This window comes from Lutra lutra, chromosome 14 (genome assembly GCF_902655055.1).
Source record: "Lutra lutra chromosome 14, mLutLut1.2, whole genome shotgun sequence".
Lineage (NCBI taxonomy): Eukaryota > Metazoa > Chordata > Mammalia > Carnivora > Mustelidae > Lutra > Lutra lutra.
In genome coordinates this window covers 57,051,810-57,065,565 of record NC_062291.1, presented here as the reverse complement: position 1 = coordinate 57,065,565, position 13,756 = coordinate 57,051,810, and the positions used below count along the sequence as shown (strand labels likewise).

General features: G+C 45.4%; 1 protein-coding gene across 4 annotated transcripts in view; it reads left to right on the top strand.

Annotated features, from left to right (window-relative positions):
- Positions 1 to 707: 707 nt before the first annotated feature.
- The window catches only part of BLNK (B cell linker), a 74,481-nt gene continuing 61,432 nt past the window's right edge, over positions 708 to 13,756 (top strand). The window contains exon 1 of one of the 4 annotated variants that reach the window (XM_047702144.1): positions 708 to 949. In XM_047702144.1, the coding sequence (XP_047558100.1) occupies positions 903 to 949 (47 nt within the window). In that variant the 5' untranslated portion in view covers positions 708 to 902. The remainder of the gene's footprint in view (positions 950 to 13,756) is intronic. The other 3 variants (XM_047702146.1, XM_047702145.1, XM_047702147.1) reach the window with 3 other exon arrangements.

Sequence of the window (13,756 nt, the reverse complement as noted above, 5' to 3'; positions counted from 1 at the left end):
TTTGTACCAAGAAGAGGGGAAGAAATTCATTTACCACTTCTACCTCTGCCAGAGCCTCTGCTGCCTCCCCACCCCCACCTTCCCCTTCTCCTCATCCCTCCCCCTACCCCACCTACTTCAGGACTCTCCTTTAGTCTCTGCCTCCCATTTCCTCCTCTATCTTCAGCCAGGCCTGGGGTAACAGGAGAGGTGACTTGGAGTCTCTACTGTGTCCTTCCTCAAAAAGGTGAGCGGGGCTTTCTTTCTGGCCACACGGACGTGTGCCCAGACATAAAAGGAACCATCCCTCTCATTTTCCTCCTCCCTGACCTTAAACTGCCTTCTGCTCTCTAAATGACAGTACAGAAATGCCATTTCCGTGTCACAGTTCTTTAAGTGGAAACGTTTATCCATGGATTTATGCAAATGAGCAGAAAGTCCCAAAGAGACCTTTTGATGGAATTGATTATTCTGCTTTCCTTTAAGCCCAGGAAGCTACTAGGGACAGAATGACACCTCTGAAAACAGGACTATATGTGTTTGAGACAACAGGAAGTAGTGACCAGCCAGAAGCCAGCCCTGGTCTGGTTACAAATCTGGTTATAAAAGAAAGCAGCTGCAAAGAAATTTGCATGTCCAATAGGTTTCACTATTAAAGTTTACACAACGTGGAGTAATCAGCCAAGTTGGCTGGCTACCCAGATCACATGATTATGTAGAAACATGAAACTTGACTATGTGCTCCAGCAAGTTTTACTTCTCCCTAGTGTAGGGTGTTTGCCAGCAGCCTGCACTCTCGGAAATCAGACTCAAGTGACTGGGACCCTTAAGTCAAAGGCGTACTATGCTTCTCCCTAGGAGGGCCAGAGACTGCTGACGTGACCACTGATGATTATTCGTGGCTCTCATAATTAACAAGAAGAATGGACAAGCTTAATAAAATAACTGTCCCTGCCAGTCAGAAGTTGAGGTAAGATTTTCCCCATCCAATACTTCTTCTTCTTCTTCTTTTTCTTTTTTTTTTTAAATGCTCTTACTGCTTCTGAGAAATACTGAAATCCTGGAATACTTTGCTAGTTTTAAGGCAGTGGGTGGCAGTTGCTATAGGGAAGTAGATTAAGTTTTTAAAGAAATATGTAGGAACAAGTGGGCTTATTCTAGCTGGCTTTTACCATTGAAAGATTAAGGTAGAAAATTCTGGAAAGACAGTAAAAAAAAAAAAAAAAAAAGGCAAGGACTGAGCTTTCAGAGTCTGAATACAACAAACTAGCCTAAGGAAGAGTTTGTCTGATTCCTTAACCATTTTATTGTGGGTTACTATTCAATAGTACAACTAACAATTAGTTAGTAATCGTTGTAACCATTTGTGTTCATTATAGTTGTACTATTTCTTATTTATTTTGTGGGGATATATCACAAGTGCTTGGGGACATGAGGTCTGTTTTTTTAGTGTTCTTATGTCAGTATAACAATTATCTATAAAAAGCCACTTAGAAAGAAAAAACCGGAAGTGGCCCAAGGAACAAGAATCAAAAAACTCCTCTGAGCTATGGAAAAGACCATGTCCCAAATTTTGATTTTGAAAATCTTTTTGTCTCATTGTAACAGCATCATAGTTTATGGAGATTCGAACTTTTAAATGTTCAATGAGTGTTTTATATTCCAACTACCATTTGAACTTCAGTCTTTCATGGGTGATATGACACGTGTAGCAAGTACGTCTTCACAAATAATAAGGAGCCAGAGAATTAGAGGTTTTGCGGCAAAATGTAAGAGAAATTAGTCTGGAATTGGCACCAGGACCTCCCTTCACAGTGAGAATATGGATCTTGCACCTGGTAGGGGCTTGGTAAATGGTGGTTTGAAATGAAATGCTGATCTGGGATGGGAAGGCTCCGTCGGCGAGGTCAGCCATTTCAAGGGCATCTTGGTGAGTGTGGTGTGGTGTGACCACCGACAGAGGACAAGGAGGCACCTCAGTCTTTCCCTTGGTCTGGAGTCATTACACCTCATGGGAGTGGGGCAGGTAAATCAATGAAAGTAATAAGTGACTGAATGAGTATAAGAAAGGAATTGGAGTAGCCAGGAAAGGTTTCATGGAGAGGATGCTTCAAGAGCTAGGTTTGAGAGGTGGATGAGACAAAAGTCTGTGACAATTGGAGGAAAAGCAATGAGCTGGGAGGAAGGAAATAGAGAAACTGACACTTGGGGCTGGCCTTGAGTACAGTTCATTGTTGGGATGATGAAAGTGTTCTGTTCAACAGAGACTATGGAGTAGAACTCCAAAAGGTCCTGATAAGGTAGGATGTTTAGGGTGGGGCTGGCTCACAAAGGACGGTGAGGGCTCTACCCGTGGGGGGGGTTAGAGAATGGTTTACAGGGTTAGAGATGTCATGCCAGCAAACTTTCTAAAGGGTGAGAGGATGGCCTGACTAGAGGGGCAGGGAACTGGGGGCAGGGAAACTCTGTAATGTGGGCATTTGGCATTACAGGCCTAGATTTGGGACACACCAGTGAGAAGGGAAAGGAAAGGAGCAGTAGGAAAGACACGCCAAAGCAAATAACAAGGCATGGATATTATGGCTTCTCTCAAATGAGTAAGGGGAGTTTAAAAAATCCTTTCCAAACATTCTATAACCTAGAGCTATAGGAAGCCTTAGAACGCCTTTTAGGAAATCCAAATGGGAATTTAAATAAAGAAAGGCAGTAGAACCTGAATCACTTTATGATCTTCCCCCCCACCCCTGACCAACCCCCTCTGGACAAAGTCCAGCTTAATCACAGAGTGGTCAGTAGGCAAGATGCAACTATAGATGATAGGGTAGGAAACCAAAATTATATTGTGAATAATCATACACCACATTCATCTGCTTAGACAGAAGGAACTTTTTTTTTTCCACTTGGTTACTCAGTTATCCTTACAGAATTGGCCTGTTTTGGTAAAATGTGCACTATTGATGTGGAACTTTTCAAAGAAATGAAATTGTAAACACAATGGACTTGAAGCACCATCTTAAATCTTTTTTGTAATTGGATGGGATGGTGTGGAATAGGGAAATGAAGTCCTTGATCCATCTGGTTTGTGTCCTCTGCCCTGACCAGTTAACGCCAATTCAGAAGGAGGTTGCCCAACTGCAATTATTTGGCACCAGGTGCTAATAGAAGTGAAGAGCTGTGTTTATATCCTTAGAGCCTATCAAAATCCTTGGAACCTATCAAAAGCAAATCAGGATTTGCTTAAATTTTTAGCCACAAAAATAGATAGTGTCCATCAAGGATACATTGTGATCCTGGTATAGTAACAATTATTAGCTTAAAATTGTAGTCAATAATATCATTGTTATTCTTTCTTATTAATTCTGTAGGTATGCAACTGATATCCTAAACATTGATCCTTGATAAAGTTTATGTTCATTTTAGTTCTTCTTTTTAGTTCTTTTGGTTATGTTACTTATTGATTGTGACACCTGTGGCATTCAGCTTTGCAAGGACTGTAGACATGATGAACACCCCTCCTCTGCCTTATTCTAAGTGGCTAACACAACTGTGGAGCACAGAGGGCCCTGTCTTCAGGGTGTGGGTCTCACTGATAGGATGCTTAGAGATCTAATCTCACAGGCTCTGGGACATGACTTCTCTTCTCAGGTCTTGGAATCCTCTGTTGGAATTTCCAGTTACTTGATTTTTCAAATTCAGTTCTTCAGAAACAAATTCACTGAGGTGTCTGGCTGGTTTCAGGGGTAGAGCATATGACTCTTGATCTCAGGGGTGTGAGTTTGAGCCCCATGTTTGGGTGTAGAAATTACTTTAAAAAAAAAAAAGAAAGAAAGAAATTCACCTTCTTTACACCTTTCAGCCTTAGCTCCATCTCTGATATTCCCTGTTTCTGTCAGTGGTATCGTCATCAGCCCTAACCCTGGTTCATCCCTGTCTGCACCTCCATTCACCTACCACACCCTTTAGTCTTTTCTTTTATGATGCTTCCATATAGTCTACATATGGCTTTTCTATCACATCATCCTGGATAGGTCCTTATCTCCGCTGTGTCCCCCATCTTCAAAATGAGTTTGGACCAATTTCCAAAGCCCTATCTATTCTAATCCTGTGTGATCCTTCAGACATGAAGATCATTCTCTGACCCCACTGTTTAGAGACGGGCAACTTTCAAAGATTTTATCCCAAGGCCCCCAGGAAATATTTCCTGATTGAATCATCAGTCTCTGGAAGCTGTCCATTCCTAAACTGTGGGGCCAGAGAACACAACTAGACAGCAGCCAAGGAAGTCACCTAGAAGGTTGCTGTGATGTATTTAGAAGGACAATGCAGTTGGAGTCCCAAAGGGTCGAATTTCTATGGCCAGTTAGTAGCTTTGGGTCCGGAGGAAGTCACTCAGCTTCTGTAAGCTTCAGTTTCCTCAACTGTCAAATGAAACTAGAGATGCCTTCCTCGCAGGCTCATTATGAAGACCAAGTAAGACAACATGGGTTGAAGGGCCCAGAATGAAATTTGCCTCATGGTCAGTATAACAAGTAAATATAAATAGGAAACGCAATAACCAGTATCAACCCACACATCATGAGTGACCATTTGGTGTCTCTTTTCTGACTCATGGTAATGGATCCAACCCCCTTTAACTGGAATGGCGAGCAAAGCAGGAAGCTGCCCAGGGGCTCATGGAGCAACTCTTGAATATCTATGTGTCTGGGAGCATATCTCTTCTCATTCTTTGTAAGTTTAGGACAGAGGCCAGTGCTAATGTGGGAGGGCAAAAAGAAGGCACAGGATCTAATGGTAGAAATAAGACAGACTTTCCAGGAAGTACTTCTCTTCACCCTGCTCCCCTGCCTTATGTCAGCTGAGAATCTGCTCAACTGGGACACCCTGTGTCATTCCAGTGAATGGAATCCTCAAATAAGACCTCTTTCTCCTTGTGGGCAAGCCGACTGGAGTCACATTACTAGAATTTGTTTAGTGTTTGTAGCTTTCAGGATCATTGGCTAAGAAAACTCAAGGCACTTTACCTCACCCACGCCGGGCATGGTTGTGCCAGGAAAACCCTAAGTCAGAGTCCACACATCCAAGGCACCCTCTCTCCTGGATCCAGTGGTTGCCTGCGTGCTATAGCTGAATGACTCCATTCTCTTCATGTAACTGGCCTCCCAGTGTGCTGCGATACACTTAACTAGGTTTTTTGTTTGTTTTTTTTTTAAAGATTTTATTTATTTATTTGACAGAGAGAGAGATCACAAGCAGTCAGGGAGGCAGGCAGAGAGAGGAGGAAGCAGGCTCTCTGCAGAGCAGAGAGCCCGATGCGGGGCTTGATCCCAGGACTCTGGGATCATGACCTGAGCTGAAGGCAGAGGCTTTAACCCACTGAGCCACCTTGGCACCCCCTTAACTAGGTTTTTAAGAACCGAACCACGATTATGTTGCAGCCAGCCCTCCTACATCAGTGGATTAGAGGAGTCTGGGCTGGTACCAGATGCTTCAGGGCACACATTTACATATAGTCTCTTGATTTTCCCCCACAGAGGACCAATCTTGTCTGTTTGGTGGAGAATCTACTGTTTGGCTTATTTTCAGAGAGGATATTAGTATTGCCCTCATGCAGTGGCAGCAAAGAATCTAAGCTTGTCAAAGAATGTGAATAAGAAAAATTGAATGAGGACGTCTGGGTGGCTCAGTTGGTTAAGCATCTGTCTTCATTTGGCTCAGGTCGTGATCCCAGGGTCCTGGGATCGAGTCCCACATCGGAATCTTTGCCCAGCAGGGAGCCTGCTTCTCCCTCTCTGCCTGCTGCTCCCCCTAGTTGTGTGCTTTCTCTCTGTGTCAAATCAATAATCAATAAATAATCTTAAAAAAAAAGAAAAATGGAATGATAGCTTGCTGCAGGGAAACAGAGCTCTCTATGATTATTAGTAACCCCCTAGAAGCATGCTTCTGCTGCCCTCCCCAAAGGCATGGCTGCATCATTTAGATCAGTGCTTCCCACCGGGGGCACTTTTGCCCTCCAGAGGACAGTTGAATATCACCATTGGGGAGGGGGGTGCTACTGGCACTGAGGAGGTAGACACCAAGGGTGCTGGTGAACACCCTGCATTTACAGAGCAGTGCTCACAGCAAAGAACTACCTGTCCCCAGATTGCTAGTGCTGCTGTTGAGAAACTGACTCAGACCAAGTAAATGAATTCTGTCTGGAACTGGAAGCACTTCTTCATTTATACGTTCTTACAAAGGCAGAATGTAGTTGACGTTTAAAATATGTAATATGTATCTTTGCAATTGATGGGCCTCTGCTCACTGGGCTGATTTTCCTCTATCCGGGATGGTTTGGGTGAGGTGTTGCCAAGGAGAAGGGCTTGAGGTGTTGGGCCTATATTTCAATGAGTTGGGTTTTTGTTTTTGTTTTGTTTTAAATTAGTGTCAAGCGAAACTAGATTCCATAAACTGTGTGAATGACTGGGATATATGTTGTTCTCTCCTTGGTACAGATATGAGAGCAGGAAAGATCTCCAGACATAAGGTCATCTTGGAATAGTCTCAGTTTCTACCTCTGTAACCAGACTAGGTACACCATGAGTGGAAATCCTTAGAGTTGGGGTAAAAAGCAAATTTAGTGATAACATAGCTGTTAGGCTGTCCAGGGGCTTACGGATCTGATCCTATGGCCAAACTCTGGACAGAGGTGGATATGCTAAGCTTGTCCTAGAGCAGAATGTGTTGTCCTGAGGTCCATGGACAGAGCATTATGGGATAAAAGATGAAGGGGTCGGGGGGGAGATGATCTGTATCTGTCCACCCCTTAACATCTTCTCAGTCCCATGTGAAGATCCTGCCATGGAGTCTGTGTGGCACAGATCGGAATAACTCTGCCATCACCTAGGATAGGTTCTGCTGCTGCTGCAGTGTCCATCCTTTCCTGCCTGGTCTCTCCCTGGGGCCACTGGTGCATATTTTGTGTTGTTTGGGTGTTGAAGAGGCAACTTTTCAAAAAAGAGTTTATGCCAGCTCTATTGTAAATTTATCCTATATCCCGCCTCCCACAACTCTTTAAGTTCATGTTGATCTTTTCCAGAGGTGAATAGTTTGCCTAATTCTCTTATGCTATTGAGAACAGTGAGAGGCTATGTATGAGAGGGGTCCAGACTGGCGTGGGGCTGCTGTATGTGATAATGTCAGATGCTCAAGGTTCCTGGGTGACCCTAGATCCTGCTTTTGCGCCAAAGGGGCAGCAATGCCCTTGTCCCCTGTAGCCAAGGAAACCATGTGAGTCAGCTTAACTAGACTCTGTCTCTGTAGGCTAGTGTATGCATTGTTTCTCTTGCTTTGTCCTTTCCATCTGCCACCCCCCCCCCCCACTTAAATCTCACTGACTTGGGATCATTCTGCTTCTTTCACGTGATCCTGTGTCTCTCTATTCGCTCAGGGTTGTTGATGTCTAAGCCTCAGGGACAGCTTTAGTATTCTCACTGCACGTAGTTGCTGGAGTCCCAGGGCCCCCAGGGTCCAGCACAGGATCAGAGGTTCGGAGGATGGCACATCTGTTGCTCCAGAAGAAGCAGGCCCCACCTGCTGATTGGATAGAATTCCAGCCCCCGTGTGGGTCTCGCCTCCAGATCAATGGAGTGGTGAACCCTGAAGTGGGAGCCTGACTTGCAGGCTTCTGGGTCCCAGGGCTTCAAGGCTCCCAACACGCTGCAAGGAAGGGTTTTTGTGCTGCACTCTGATGCTAGAGCACACACGGCTGGCAGTGCAAACCCTCTCTCAGGGAGCCCTACCTCAGATCCATAGCTTCTGGTGTGCGTGAGCCTCCCTATTGGCCCGAGTGTTCTTCTCTGCGGTTCTACACACATCCACGAGCAGGCTAGTCTACCTTTCCAGCCTGTACCTTGTTCTCCAGCTGAGGGATGGCTGCTCCCACGGAGCTCCTGCAAGTCCCTGACCCTCTGGGCTGGACCCACATCCTCCTGCCAGTCCTGCCTCACCTTCCTTTTTGAAAGGGTGTGTGTGGGCATCTTTACCTGCAGGCTTATTTTCGACTGGATGTTTTTCCAACCCTTCAACAGCATTCTGGCCTAGACCCCCAAGGAGGCCATTTCCCCAGTCCAGCAGGCCTTGGTTTCAGTGCTCGCTGAATTCAAAAGCCAGACAAGGGAGCAGCTTAAGGAGTAAGTTGCTTCTCCTTGATGAGCCACACCTCTCTGGTGTGGCCACTTTCCTAAGAAAGGATCACATCACCCCAGGGGTGTCCTTGTCTCCCAGCAAGATAGCTTTCGGTTTTACCCCCATGGAGCCATAGAGGGGACATGCAGCCAAGATCCCTGAGCTCCCAAGAAGGGTGGTCATGCAGCCACACAGGCCCCATGGTCCCAGAGCCCCGTACTTGGTTGAACGCTCTGCTCTTGCTGTCCTATAAGTCTTAATAATTTTGGACAAGGGGCCCTGCCTTTTCATTTTACACTGGGCCCTAGAAATTATGCAGCCAGGGCTGGCCATAGGTTCCCTGAGCCTGCTCACCCTGCTCTAAGTAAGGACACAGACATCAGTGGGGAAGCTCCTGCCCAGATCACAGAGGTTTCCTGGCAAGGACCCGAGAGGCCTTCTCTTTAGCTCCTTTATTTTGGAGGCAAGAAGGCTGAGGTCCAGAGAGGGGAAGTTCCTATTCAAGCCCACACCAACAGAGCCCACTCCAGAACCACATCTCCCTGTTTGCCTGGGAGGAAAGGGGAGAGCATCCCCCCCCCCCCCCCCGATTTATTAACCCTGTGTCACTTACTGGCCTATCAGCTCAGTCTAGCTTAGTGTGTATTCTATATTTTCCCTAGGCATTTTTTTTTTTTTTAACTAAAAGACAACTAATTTGGTGGTGAGAAACCCCAGTGAAGCCCCGCAGAGCCATGCCCATCAGGATTTCAGGCTTTGATGTGTTTCCCAGTCCAGACTTGAATTCCATGCTGACCCAGGCACATCTGGTGTCTACAGATACGTATATTTCAAAGAATGCTCCCACAATAGTTTATGTCATCTGAGAGCGAGTTGTAATTATAAAGAGAGGAGTTGGTCTTACACATAGACTGAGCATAGAGGACTAGTGTGATATAATTGAAGAAGGGCTCAGAAAGGTGTTTTTGCTGCACTGGAAAGATGATCTTTGAAATCAGGCAAGCCTGGGTTAGAATACTTCTCTGTACTTCCTACCTCGTGGTCTTTGAGAAGGTCACTTAATCCCTTTTCGCCTCAGCTTTTCCATCTGGAAAATAATATCTTATATTATTAAAACAGTATGTAACATAATAGGGGTGTTGAAGCAGGGAATGTATTAGACTGAGGGGGAGAGCTCAGTGGATGCTTCCTTCTCCCAAATTGTGTCATTAGAGAGGCATCCACGTGGGTAAGGCGGTGTGTCGCAGAGTCGTGGTTCAAAATTAAACCTCACTAAGGGTAATAGTCCAAGGCATCAAGGCAGTGTCTGTCCCCAGCGTCCCTGTGGCTGGAGAGCAGATTGCTGGGCTCTTCTCTCCCATACAGAGTTGGCTCGGCCAACAGTTGCTGGGCGGAGAGAAAGGAGCACTGTTCAGGAAGAAACTGGTGATAAGGAGGGAAAGGTCAGAGGAGGGAGACCATTGGTAAGCCCAGGGAGCTGGGGCTGGAGGTCTCTGGCTAAGAGTGCTCCCTGGAGGGTGCAGACCTGAGTTCAAAGGTGGAAAGAAGTGTCCTCCCCATCCAATTTGTTGTTTTTGTTATTGACTTTTTAACTTCACTAGGTTCAAAGTATAAAAAGCTGAAGGTAGACGAATCATCTCTTAAGCACGTGAGACGTGCGGAATGTGCACAGTCCATCCCCTGCAGGAAGGAGACCGTCATTTTATTCCAGTGCAAATCACTGTGATAGAGTAAAATACAAACAGGAGAAATATACTTTCAAAAAGAAAATGCCAAATGTAATACAAAATCCTTGAAAAACTGGCACCTTGAGGTCTGTGTGACTATTTTGCCTTTTATACTGTCTTTACATCCTTTTCAGGGTCAAAGTTGTTTTTTTTTTTTTTCCTTTACAATAGAAGGTCTTTTCATTTCCTATCATCTCCATATTAAAAAATGATCACATTTGCAAACTAGTTACAGACGACTGGGCCTAATATACCTGATGAATGCTGAAAACAACCTCTCAACATGATTAAAACAAGAGCAATTTGGGCAAATACCTCCAAATAAAATAGGGGAAAATCTGCTTTGAAACTGCTAATGAGGGACACCTGAGTGGTTCAGTCTGTTTAGCGTCTGCCTTCTGCTCAGGTTGTGATCTCAGGATCCTGGGATTGAGTCCTGCTGAGCAAGGAGCTTGCTTCTTCCTCTGCCTCTCTGCCCACCACTCCCCCTGCTTGTGTGCTCACTCTCTCTTTCTGACAAATAAATAAAATCTTTAAAAAACAAAAAGAAGAAAAGAAAAGAAAGCTGCTGCTACTGACCATTTTACATGCATGAGGTTTCATTTTGGGGTGATGCAAACCTTTGGCAACTAGACAGTGATGGTGGTTGTGAGTATTGTGAACTTCCTAAAGGTTGCTGCCTTATACACTTTGAAGTGGCTGAAATGGTGAATTTTACATTAGGTGTATCTTATTGCAATAAAAAAATTGATAATGAAGTTATTTCCCATACCTACCATAAAATATTATATTTCAGGGACCCACGATCGTATTGTTGTTTGACAAATTAGATACGGTTTCAAAGTGTTTTTTAATGTAATATGAATAAGCGTTTCTGGATGGCTTTAAAAAATTGCAATGGTTCTTTCCACTTCAATCCCTACACCTGATAGTCCCCAATATCTCATTTTACTCAGATCTCAGTGAAATGAGCTTAACTGAGTAATTTTTTCAAGGTATTGGAAATACTGTTCCTCAAAATCACTCTTTACTCCCTGAAAATGTCTTTGCTTTTAGCTATTGAAATGGATGCCCAGAAAAGTGGGTGGCAATATTATATTCTACCACGTAGACATAGGTGAGACTAATTTTTTTCCCCATCAAGGTTGATCTTTAAAGGAACAAGCTCAAATTCTATTTTTTTTTTAATTTTATTTACTCGACAGAGATCACAAGTAGGCAGAGAGGCGGTGGTGGGGGCGGGCAGTAGGAAGCAAGCTCCCTCTGAGCAGAGTCCAACATGGGGCTAGATCCCAGGACCCTGAGACCATGACCTGAGGCGAAAGCAGAGGCTTTAACCCACTGAACCACCCAGGTGCCCCACGAGCTCAAATTCTGAAAAACACATTCCTTCTCTAGTATCACGTAGGCTTACCTTTTCAGCATTTTCTGAATCATGATTAAAATTACGTGTCATATCGTCTTACAAATTTATTGTTTGGGAGTCATCAGTCCCACATGGTAATTTTCATGCTGGTGAAGGAGAGACCGTGAACATAGCAAAATTTCCGCCATGTGCACTGTGTTAGATCCAAGAGCGTACCAAAGCTGAGCACGATGACAGGATTAAATAACATGGGGACTCTTCCAAACTAACAGTCTCTCATCTGTGGATACAGGAGCCTCCTTGAACTTTTTGGGATTTTGTAATTTGCTTGTGTGTCATTTTAGGAAAGAGATTTCCCTTTACCTAACCCCTGCCTGCTCCACGACTGGCTGAGCGCAGGGACCAGCAAGGTTGCCTCGGGGCCCAGAGGAAGGAAAGGGCTGCATCCCTGGAGGCCCCGAAAACCAGGGAGAAGGAAGAGCTGTGACAGATTCTACTGTCACACTAAGTGGAAAATCTTCTAAGAACTTTTTAAAACTAGTTTAGCATATTTTCTTTGCCATCTCAGCAGTCTCAGGATGCCGCATCCCACGCCTAGCTGTCTCTGATAGAAGAGAGAGTGCCAAGATTTTTTTTTTTTTTTTAAGGATTCAGGGTATCAGTAGGACCATCCCTACTCCTGCTTATGCCAAGTCAGCCCAGTTTGTGTCTGCTTATAACCCAGACCAGCAGTTCAGACATGCCAAAGACGACCACAAAATACTTGCAGATCTCGGTAGGAAAAAGAAGGAAAGAAACGGTAGAGTGTTTGGGGAAACTTGAAATTACTTTCTCTAGTTAATGGGCAGTTAAGAAGTCTGACAGTGAGGTGCTCACAGGTAGGGGCACGCAGTACTCCACTCCAGGGCTCCTAGGTGATCTTTCTGACTAGGGTGCTGAGAAGGGATGCATGGGGACATGGTGTTCAGGTCTCTCTCCGTGAGTCTAGCCACTCTGCTTCTCGACATGTCCCAGACCCCAGAGGGCCCCTGACCACATTCCCACCCTTCCCTAACCTGTCTGCACTATTCTCTCCCTTCCTCTTTGTTCTCTGCCCCTCCCTAAAGACAGAAAAGGCCCCTAGGAGCCTGTGCTGCCCTCTGGCAACAAGTCAGCTCTTGGGGACCAGCAGCAGGGCAGTAGTGGGGCACATGTGTCCCCAGTAAAAACTGCTTCATTGGTAGCAGAATTGGAGGTCTTCTCTAGGAACAGAGAGACAGAAGTGCCCAAAGAGGCACGTGCTGAAGCCCATCACCTGCCGTGGGGAGGGGTCAGGCTGAAATCAGCCAGCATAGGTTATCCAGGGCTGGGTGGGAGCATGGGCCCTGGGGTCAAAAGCCCTGGTTTTGAATCCCAGCTCTCATTTAGTAAGTGTAGGACCTAGGGCAAATTACTTAACTTCTCTGAGCAAATATTTTCTCACCTACAAAAACTGAGATCATCACAGCAATGTGAATATACAATGTGTTTGTGAATACGCTGGGGGTCTAGACACTTAGAGGTAATTAAGATGATACATTTTATTTTTTCATCACAGTAAACAATGAGGATAATAAAAGGACCTAGGTCACAGCGTTGTGAGGGTTAACTGAGGTAGTGCATGCAAAGCACCTGGACCACAACACATGCTCACTAAACACTGGCTTCTCCTGCTGTTGTGGAGTCTGACCACCTGCACGGCTTCCCGGGCTGGGACTGTAACCGTGGGTTGTGCGCTATGGCCCAAGAAGGTAGAACAGTCCCTGCCATGGAAAAGCTGAGCCTCCGGCAGGACCCTCAAGCTGTGTGTGGAAAGGGAAGGAACAGGGTGTGATGGAAAGAACTGGGGGAATCTTTAGCTAATCAATCTTGGGGCAATGGCAACATTTCTCTAGAACTTAGTTTCCTCCCTTATAACAAGAGGGGTTTGACCCAGGATATTCCTAAAGTCTCTTCCACTGCCCAATATCTGTGACTACCTTAATGACAGGCAAACCTAGGAGTCAGGGTTCCCAAGCTATGTAGTCTGAAACAAGCATCATTATCTCTCTGGGCCTAAGGATCTATATCTGTGAAATGGGGCAGGGGTGCTAACTCAGCCTTGGGAGGCTTCCTCTACCATGGAAGGGGCTGCCAAAACTTCTGTGCCATCTCCAGCTCGGACTCACTTTCTAGAAGGAAGAAGCCCGCTGGGCTGCTGAATTTGCAAATCTAAACATAGCACCCATGATGCCAGAAGTGTTATAAATCTGGCATAGATAGAAGTAGAACACAGAGCTGTGGAAGACCTGGGCGTCCATGTAATCCAGTCTTCTCAGTTTACGAGAGAAAATGAGGCACTGGGTGACAGCAAGAATTGCTGTGATGGGCACAGCCAGGAATCAGCAGCAATTGGAGTAGAATCCACCTCTTCGGACTCTAGTCCTATGCGGCCTCCTTCCTGTGCCCAAGAAATTATCTGGAAGGGGGAAGGAGCCACTTAAGCTGGGCCTTGGGCTGAGGG